Source organism: Protobothrops mucrosquamatus, unplaced genomic scaffold (genome assembly GCF_001527695.2).
Source record: "Protobothrops mucrosquamatus isolate PMUCROS unplaced genomic scaffold, P.Mucros_1.0 scaffold1544, whole genome shotgun sequence".
NCBI classification, from domain to species: domain Eukaryota; kingdom Metazoa; phylum Chordata; class Lepidosauria; order Squamata; family Viperidae; genus Protobothrops; species Protobothrops mucrosquamatus.
Genome location: NW_015387714.1, coordinates 133,000 through 142,915, shown reverse-complemented (window position 1 = coordinate 142,915; position 9,916 = coordinate 133,000). Strand labels below are relative to the sequence as shown.

At 46.1% G+C, this 9,916-nt stretch overlaps 2 protein-coding genes across 2 annotated transcripts in view; one reads left to right on the top strand and one right to left on the bottom strand.

Annotated features, from left to right (window-relative positions):
- Window positions 1-1,429: 1,429 nt before the first annotated feature.
- On the top strand, window positions 1,430-3,317 carry LOC107293243 (prostaglandin E2 receptor EP1 subtype-like). The gene is made up of 2 exons (XM_015822387.2): window positions 1,430-2,284; window positions 3,020-3,317. Exons 1-2 carry the CDS (start codon window positions 1,454-1,456, stop codon window positions 3,272-3,274), a joined length of 1,086 nt encoding a protein of 361 aa, XP_015677873.1. The 5' UTR covers window positions 1,430-1,453; the 3' UTR covers window positions 3,275-3,317.
- A 3,336-nt stretch (window positions 3,318-6,653) lies between these two features.
- LOC107293242 (transitional endoplasmic reticulum ATPase) overlaps window positions 6,654-9,916 on the bottom strand; it is a 25,916-nt gene continuing 22,653 nt past the window's right edge. The window contains exons 14-17 of the mRNA XM_029285347.1: window positions 9,314-9,443; window positions 8,527-8,685; window positions 8,232-8,383; window positions 6,654-7,449 (exon numbers count right to left, since the gene is read on the bottom strand). Coding sequence (XP_029141180.1) covers window positions 7,344-7,449; window positions 8,232-8,383; window positions 8,527-8,685; window positions 9,314-9,443 — 547 coding nt within the window. The 3' untranslated portion in view covers window positions 6,654-7,343. The remainder of the gene's footprint in view (window positions 7,450-8,231; window positions 8,384-8,526; window positions 8,686-9,313; window positions 9,444-9,916) is intronic.

Genomic DNA, 9,916 nt, shown 5'->3' with positions numbered 1-9,916 from the left:
TAGAGTCTCAACATCTTTTTTACATTGTGGTGACCAAAACTGGATGCAGTATTCCAAGTGTGGCCTTACCAAGGCATTGTAAAGTGGTATTAATACTTCACGTGATCTTGATTCTATCCCTCTGTTAATGCAGCCTAGCACTGTGTTGGCTTTTTTGGCAGCTGCAGCACACTGCTGGCTCATATTTAAATGATTGTCCTCTAGGACTCCGAGATCCCTCTCACAGTTACTACTATTGAGCAAGATACCCCCCTATACTATACCTGTACATTTGGTTTTTCTTGCCTAAATGTAGAACCTTACTTTTTTCACCATTGATTGCCCGATTAGCACCAAATCAACATTCATCTTAATCAGAGTGGGAGAAGTTACTCTGGCACATGAGGCAACAGATCACAAACAGTAGAAATATAATAGTATATTAAATAACAAACAGTTGGCTTCCCTTGGTGATACAGGTAGACCTTGACTTATGAGCAAATTTTCAGCTACTAAGGGAGATAGTTATTAATGAGTTTTTCCCCATTTTACGAGCTTTCTTGCCACAGTTAAGTTAATCACTGCATTTGTTAAGTTAGCAACAAGTTAAGTGAATCTGGCTTCCCCATTGACTTTGCTTGTCAGAAGGTCACAAAAGGTGATCACATGACCCCGGACACTGCAGCGGTCATAAATCTGAGTCAGTTGCCAAGCATCTGAATTTCGATCACGTGACCATGGGGATGTTGCAACAGCCGTAAGTGTGGAAAAAAGGTCATTAGTCACTTTTTCAGGGCTGTTGTAACCTCAAATGATCATTATTAAGTGAACTGTTGTAAGGCAAGGACTACCTGTAGTCAAAATCTGCCTGAAGTAGCTGCCCCATTTTACTTCAAATAGGGAATATTAAATACTTTTGGTTGGCTAGAAGTGAGCTACTCTGAGGTAAATGGGGCTTAATTCCAGGAAAGTGACTGCACTGTTAATATTCAGTCTGAGTTGAGCTTTTGGTTGAAGGAGAGGTGCCTAGGAGGTTAAGGCCCTGTGGATTTTAACTCTCCTTCCCTCTTTAAAAAGAATTTACTTGACTAGTTGTTCATGAAAGCCTTACTTCCTTTCCCCATGTTTCTGTTACTTCTCCTCTTCATTGAAAGTACATATGTTGGGTTCTATGATAAAACACGTAATCCAAATCAGGTTGTAAATTTAAGAAAATATTTTTTTTTCAAAATACAAGAGAAGTCAGCCAGGGCAGGAGAGAAATAACCGGCAGGACAAAAGGGAAAGTTAGGAGAGGCTACATTAAATCGTACAGAAAATTGGCTTCTCTTGCCTTTGGGTTCTGTAGGAGCTGATGGCTGGGAGCAAGAGAGGAAGTAGGGAGAGCCAGCTCTCATGGACAGAAATGGAGGTGCTAATCCTCTTTTTTTCCCCCCTTTGCAGATGCCTGAGCCTGGAAGCAGCCGTTGACAGGATGTTTGCTATGCACCCTCCCAATGCTTCTCAAGCACCTGCCATTCATCTGGTGAACAGTTCCTCTTCAGATCATACAGAGCTGGTGAAGACTCCATCGAGTGCTTCTTCTCCTGCTGCCCCCATCTTCTCCATGACCTTGGGGGCAGTCTCTAATATCGTGGCCTTGATCATCCTAGTGCAGTCCTACATCCGCTTACGGCGTCGTTCCAAGGCCACGTTCCTGCTATTTGCCAGCAGCTTGGTTATCACAGACCTAGCAGGCCATATCATTCCAGGCTCCTTTGTGTTGCAACTGTATGCCACACGGCGCGGTTGGGCAGCCATGGATCCCACCAGAGCTCTCTGCCAGTTCTTTGGTGCTTCCATGGTATTCTTTGGACTATGCCCTCTCTTTCTGGGCTTCATGATGGCAGTGGAGCGCTGCATTGGCATCACTCGCCCTCTGCTTCATGCCACAGTGGTCACGCCAGGCCGAACGAAGCTTTCCTTGGTAGGACTGTGGGCCACTGCTCTTGCCATTGCCCTGATGCCTCTCTGCAGTTTTGGAAAATATGTTGTCCAGGCCCAAAACACTTGGTGTTTTATCAAGGTGCGAGAGGCAGAAGAATGGTCCGAGATAGCTTTTGCCCTGCTCTTCTCCCTTTTGGGTTTGGCCTCCCTGGTGGCCTCTCTCATCTGCAACACGTTCAGCGGGTTCATCCTGGTGCGAGCTCGTCTCCGTGGTCAGCGCAAATGCGGTCGGCGGAAAGCCAAAGCTCATGACATTGAAATGGTCGTACAGCTTGTGGGCATCATGGTGGTCTCCTGTATCTGTTGGAGCCCGTTATTGGTGAGTACCAAAAAACAGAAGAGAAAAGGGGCAATGGAAACATGTAGGGTGCTTAGCCTGTATTTTGAGGCACAAAATAAGGGGGAAGTTGGCATGTATCAAACAAACCCTTCCCTAGTTCACATAAAGCTGGAGTGAGAAGGGAGATATATTCAGACTTGGAAAACGTTATAACTCTACAATAAATGTAGTACTGATCTACATGATTTTGCTTCCTGGTCTAGTCTATTTTAAAGGGCTGTGATTGTTCTATTACCATGGTGGTTAAAAATTACATTAAAATATACGGAGAGCTTCAGACTGGGTAAACATAGCATAAGGTGCCCTTGTGTGTTCTTGGAATTTATGGTGATATGAAACACAGCACCTTGATTATACAAGAAACTATTTGATTAGAGGGGAGAGAATGTTAACTGGAAAACTTCTTGAGGTTAAACGTTTGGATCAAATTGACATTATGCTTGGGTATAATAGCCCAAAGAATGACCCAAGCAATCATATTCTGAATCAGTCAATTGACTCTGGGAAGCCCTTATCAGCGCACAAATAAAGGGCTGTGTTGTGAATGGTATATTTATTATGTGGGCTGAGCTAATATGTACACAGAGTTAATACCTGTTTCTAAGTTCTTAGGGTCACTGGGGAGGAGCGGACCATAGAAACCTACTGTCTGATATCTTGTTCTCTCATTTGCTGATGTCATATTGCTGCTTTTTTCCTCTGTGCTGTTCCCAGGTCATTGTCATCTTATCAGTGAGCAACTCTCATAAAGCTTTGAATTATGATCAGCTGCTATTCCTTGGTGTGCGGATGGCCTCCTGGAACCAGATCCTGGACCCGTGGGTATATATATTGCTGCGACGTGCAGTGCTGCGCAAGCTTCTGGCGCTATTTCTAAGGCGCCCTGACCTCAAAACAACACACTTTGACCGCTGGGAGGCCAGCTCCTTCCAGAGCTCCGAGCGCAGTGTTGCTGCTGGTCGCATCTAGTATTGGGTGGAGAAAACAAGAGTTGATCTACTTGAAAGCACTTTGAACCTTCCTGGAATTCAGAATCCAGCAAACTGGGCGGCTGCTGGTGGTATAGGCAATATCACAGATAAATTGGCAGTTTCAAATCTTGGCAGCAGATACGAAGTTCAGTATTTTGAAGCAGCCTCCTGCCTGTTTCTGACTTTCTTATGAGAGGGGGAGAGAGAGAGAGAGATACATGATCTTCTTGGGTGAAGGAGAGTAAATATATCATAATGCAAATGAAAAGTCATGATGCCCATGAATTCATTTTGATATGGTGGCTTCTATTGGACATCTGTGGAGGAGACCTTTGCTCAGAGGTAAAGAATACATTATACATTCCTAATACTTTCAGTGAAGCAGAACTGAGAAAGAACTCTCTCTGCTCCCAAATAGTCATCAGTATCAAAAGGAGACAGTTCTTGACCAGGTAAATGAAAGCTGGCCAGTATGTTTTGATAGGAAAATGACGATTTAGTGCATTTTGAAAGCCATATGTCCTTCCTGATACGGACTGCACTGTGCACAATGAACAGCCTGGTAATTATTCAGGCTATATTCCAAAGCTGAAGAATGTTACCTTTCTTGTATAGCGCAAGAGCAAGAGTGTGAATCTTGCTCTTGTGAATCATCAGGCGAGAAGACATCCCAGGTAGCCTCCTTCCTTGGACATTCAGTTCAGGTAGACAATCATCCTGCTGCACTTTCCGAGCCAGAGAGTAGCCATTCAAGTCCAACCCTGTCAGGGCAGCTATTTTAACGTGCTGCCAGAAATGATCTGGCTACTTGGAGCCTATGATGCAGATTTTCCACAATGTTGAGGCTGCTGCATTACTGCAGTGTGTAAAGGAATTTGTGTCTAAAATTTGCTGTGCTTGCACACAAGGAATCTGATGCGACATATCGTTTCGTCTCACCATCGCATATAGATTGCACAGCAATTGCGGTGGAGAAAACAAAGGCACGTGCTTATGGTTCAGGGCGGCCTTTAATTTAAACATGAATGTAGAAATTCTAGAGAACCCTTTCATGGGCATCGTGGAGAGATTTAAAAAAAGCTGAAAAACGTGATGTCACGTGGCCTGCCAAACTCAGAAAGCACCTTTCAGAAGAGTAAGATTCACAGCACTGTTTTCTCACAGAAGACATCTGCAACAGTCTGTCCTAGAATGGATTTCAACAAATTGTTGCTGATGATTCTACAAAATAATATCCTTTGGGAACTGGTGAGACTGACCCACAGATTGCAAGCGGATGCCTCTGTCTGCTGCGCTACTCTAAGCTCTGGGAAGCTGTGAAGAACAGAGCAAAGGACAATGGGAAAGTCCTGAAATGATTGATCGGTAGGGGCTGGCTGTGGCATAACTGTACCCTGTGGGAATTCTTAATCAGCACCAGGCACTCTACAATAAAGCACTTCACTGGGGTATTCTGGCCCTTCATGCTTTATTTTCTTCAGGTCCCTGACATGCTTCCCACATGCTTGTTGTCAGCAGCCTGTGCCAGCCCAACTAATCTAGTCAGCCTCAGGGTCCCATTTATTGTTCCATGTGTTTTGTTTTCATTCAGTGACTGCTTATTGTCATCTGGCAGCTGGAGCATGTAAAATCGAGCTTGCAGAATCCTGGTTGAAAGCTGGCAAACAAGTGGGATCAAACAGCAGAAGGAAAATTATCACTGTTGTGGGAATTAGTTGGGGAAAAAGAGATGAAGTTGGAGATCTGTTGCTCCAGGTTCAAATATTCTGCCCCAGTCTACACACCTGGTATTGCCCCGCCAACCCTATCCTTCAATATGTTTGTAAAAACACACAGCTGTTTTGCTATGTTCCTGTACTATCTAGTGGGCTGCACCCACGTGACCCAGCTGCAGCTGAAATGGGTCTCTGCTGTTCATTGGCCTTTTAATAAATTATTTATTTGTGTGCAACATTCTAAAGACCATGTTTGGTGGTGCCTTGGCTGAAATTCCATTGCTACACACAACACTTTGATTACTCCATGCACTATTTTTGCTTTTCTGTTGTACTGCCTACTGATTGAATTTTTAAAAAATTCGTTGAAACTATAGGTCAGTGGTGGCGAACCTATGGCACGCGTGCCAGAGGCGGCATTCAGAGCCCTCTCTGTGGGCATGCACAACGTTGCCCCAGCAGAGTTCGCCAGAGTAGCGAGCATGTGGCGTTTGGAAGCGACAGGGCAGAAAGTGAGCGAGGATGCAGCATTGGCCCCCCGGGGATGCCCTGGAGATGGCGAGGGACTGGCCCCGGCCACACTCACCGTCTGCCGTGACCACTGCAGCCACACCCAGCCAGTGGGCCATGCCCCCTGCTCCCTCTGAGGGCACCATAATGCTGATGCAACCCTGGCACTTTGCGATAAATAAGTGGGTTTTGGGTTGCAGTTTGGGCACTCAGTCTCTAAAAGGTTCGCCATCACTGCTATAGGTTTACTGTTTAACTATTGACAACTGGTGGCAGCAAAAATTAGTGATTCTGTATTACTTGACTGCCTTAGTGGTTGTCTGAGTCTCTGTAGCTGCTAGATATGTTCTAGAGCAGTGGTGGCAAACCTATGGCACGCGTGCCAGAGGCGGCACTCAGAGCCCTCTCTGTGGGCACCCGTGCCATTGCCCCAGCTCCGCCTCCCCCTGCGGCCCCCTCCTCGCCAGCAGCCCCCCTGGAAGAGAGTCACCCCCAAGCGTGGCCCGCACAGAGCAGCATAGCAAATGACATGGCAGCCGGGCAACGGGGACAAGACTCCGCCCTCACGCCCCGTCACGTGCAGTTGATGTTGTGGGGCGCGGGCGGAGGGAGTGGCCACCATGGCGCTGCTGGGCCACCTGAGCAATCTGTGGCAGGTCATGGAGGCAGTGAGCGGCCTTGCAGGTGGGCGGGGTGGAGACAGAGCAGGGGTGGGGTGGGGGCAGAGCAGGGGGGGCTGGGGGGGAGGTTTTGGGGCACTCGGTCTCTAAAAGGTTCGCCATTACTGTTCTAGAGGTTGAGAAAGAGGAATTGCTGTGAGAATCAGTATGGTAGCTGTAAACTATTTTAAAAGCTACACAAGGAGCTGAGGCAGTTGATTCCCTGCCAGGCAGGCTACAGAAAGTATAAGATACACAGTGTCGCTATACAATGCCCATAGGCAGTGTCTGGAGGCAAGAGTAGAGTAAGAATTCCAGAGTAGAGTAAAAATTCCCAGTTGCAGGCAGAGAGCGAGATACAGGCAACTATGTGCTGATATCCTTTAGAAACGGCCATCTTTATACCCAAGGAAGGATGTTGTATAGATATGCCCACATTTCATTCCCCTGAGCAGGTAATTGCTCTCTGCAGCTTTCATAAAATTCCTCCTAGTGCAAGACGCATGCACTTTCAGTTTATTAGACATTCAGAAGTCTTTATCACCTAATAACACAGACCAGAGTTTGTTGAAATTCACCTTATTTACTAGTCCAAAGGCTTTGCTGTGGGGCTAAGAGGGGCCATAGGAACAACTTGGCTTGTAAGCAAGATTGGAAAACCATTCATCCTCCATTCCCTTTTGTTCTAAACTGGAAGCAATGCAAGAGCAGGTACTGGTGCGAAACATTCTGATGCATTTGGGGGCAGAGGCCTAGGTAAATGGGAAGCTTTAATCCCGCATCTGAGCTTCAACGGTCAGCTTCCTGATTGTTACGGAAAGCAAAATGTTAGAATAAATGGACCTTTGGTCTGATGGAGAATGATTATATTCCTGCCACAGCTGCTTAAGCTTTGGCTCCCCCTTCTGACTACCACAGGTACTGCTTTAATCTTCGGAAAAACAAGAGGAATGGAAAAACCAAGGGGGTCCTGGCCACAGACAAGCCAGACAAAAAAGGAAAGTGGCACCCCAACATTACTCATCAGAATGAAAGATGAGGGGTTTTTTTTTGTGCCGAGCAGTGCAGATTTGCAACCAAGGAAGAGGGGCAGGGTTTAGGGCCTCAAGCACCAGTCCTTAACATTAAAGAGCACAATAATATGAGCAGGACTAAGACCATCCGCTCCACCATAAGGGGGCCATCAGTTATAGAGGTCGTCATCCCCCTCCTCCTGGAACAGGCTTCCTTGCCCACTGTTGCTGCCACTGCTGCCCCCTCCACCACTGCTCTGCTTGCCCGATGGAAACCTGTGGGGGGAGAAAGGGGAAAGCTAGTTCAGTTCAGGAGAAACCACGAGTTATTCACTCTACTTGAATGAATGGCCGTCTTAATTGGAACTAGCTACATATTATCACAGTGTCCAAGTGCAACTAGTTGTTCAGGAATGTGGCCCTGGATTCACAAAAGGACTGCAGTCAACCCTCCGATGCGGGCTGCATTGCACTTTTTAAAAAGCACAACATCCCATAGATCAGGCGTAGGCAACCTTGGCTCTTTTATGACTCGTGGACTTTAACTCCCAGAATTCCTGAGCCACCATGGCTCAGCTTGGAAACCTCTCCCTTTCTCCTCAGCATGGCTGGCTCAGGAATTATGGGAGTTGAAGTCCACGAGTCATAAAAGAGCCAAGGTTGCCTACCCCTGCCATAGATGGATACGGTTCTTAATACGAAAGTAAAAAGACTACGTAGTCCAGTATTGCACAAGCATACCAAAGTATTTATTAAATTTATATCCCTCTTAAAAATAATGTGTTTTTTTTTATTCTTCTTTAAGTAAATTTATATCCCATCTTTCATTCAGGGAAATTGGGTGGGAATAGGAGATTGAAATAGCTGGCATCCTGACTTCACTTTTACACACTGCTGCATTTTGTTGCAGACACTGCTTGTTCTGTCTATAAACTATTTTGGGTCAGGGATGCAACTCCCCCTGTTCCCTACCCCCCTACCCCCCCACCCCCGATGCTGTGGTGCCTTTATTTTATTTGCTTGGGGATAGAAGAAGCACAAACTTCTTCTAACATTACCTGAAGTTGCCAAAGCCGCGGCTCTGCTGTAACGTCTGGGCAAACATCTCGTATTTGCGTATATCATTATCGCTGACTGAACGGCGTGCAAAGCGCATTGCTTCTTCAAAGTGATCCCGCCGGATCTCCGGCACCGGGTCATAATCATCATCCTGTTACAAGATACAGAAGAAAAGGCTGTCAGGCACACTGCAGCCCCAAGATGGAGGACACACTCTTGAGAACATTGCTGGAGAGATAAGGGAAGGAATCGGGTCTGGCTTTCGATGGAAAAGGGAAAATATTGTGTCCGTACCATGGCAGCGCACTTCTGATGCTGGCGTTCCCGTTCTGCCTTGATCTCCATCTCGATGGCCTCACGGATGGCAAGCTTGCAGGCACGCTGACAGATTTCGGTGAGGTCAGCACCAGAGAAGCCATGTGTGATCTTAGCCAGATAATTCAAGTCTACATCCTGTTGGGAAAAGACATACAAGCTAAAGTATTACCTGCCCAAGTTAGCAAAGTAAGACAAAAATGAGAGGGGAATGCTGAGGGGCAGCAAAAATGTGTTTAAGGAGTTGACTATATGCCAATTAATTCAGCCTTCCATGGTGAAATCAGCATAGAAGGCAGTGGGAGCCACGGCTCCATTTTCCGTATTGGAGCAATTTGGTCCTGTCCATGGAATGAGCAGCGATAGCAATAGCACTTAGATTTATATACCGCTTCACAGTGCTTCACAGCCCTCTCTAAGCGGTTTACATAGTCAGCATATTTCCCCCAACAATCTGGCTCCTCATTTTACCACCCTAGGAAAGGTGGAAGGCTGAGACAACCTTGAGCCGGTCAGGATCAAACTCCTGGCAGTGAGCAGTTGAGTTAGCCTGCAATATTGCATTCCAACCACTGCGCCACCACGGCTCTTCTGCCGTCTTGTTCCTCACTTTGACACTAAAGAACTTCAGGGAAGACTGAGCCGCACACCCCCTTTAAAGATTGTCACAATCAGTCCTCCTCTACCGGACGGGTGACACCTGACTCTTGACATCTATTGCTGATTTAGTTTTACATGCCCATTTTTTTTGCCTGCTTTGACTGACCTTGGCAATTGGTGATTTTCGCAAGTTGGCTTGGAGGATAGCTATGCGAGACTTTTCATCGGGTAATGGGATGTAGATGAGCTGGTCCAGACGTCCTGGACGAAGGATGGCTGGGTCAATGATGTCTGGCCTGAAAAGAGTTGGCAAAGAGACAACAGCAAGTTTCATGGGTTACTTTTCCACTAGGAATGGCTCCAGCATCTCAACTCAGATGCTTTTTTGACAGGAATGCAGCCCTATAGCAGAAGCGGGCAAGAATAGGGGTCAAGGGGACAGAAGACTACAAAGTTGGTGAGTCTATATTCCATGGGGGAAGGAGGGGGAAGAGGTGGTACAGCCTTTGCAGGAAGTTTTGTTTTCAACTATAATAAGTTGATGATACTGATCCTTTTTTTTTTTTTATCTTTGGATTTATATCCCGCCCTTCTCCTCGCGGACTCAGGGCGGCTGACAATCAATTAAAATACATAAATAACAATTACAAATTTAAAATTAATTAAAAGAAATATTTGAACATTGTCCAATTAAAATATAATTAAAACCCCTCTAAAAATTACCCTAGGCCAGTCCTGCAAGCTGAAATAACCAAGTCTTAAGGGCGCG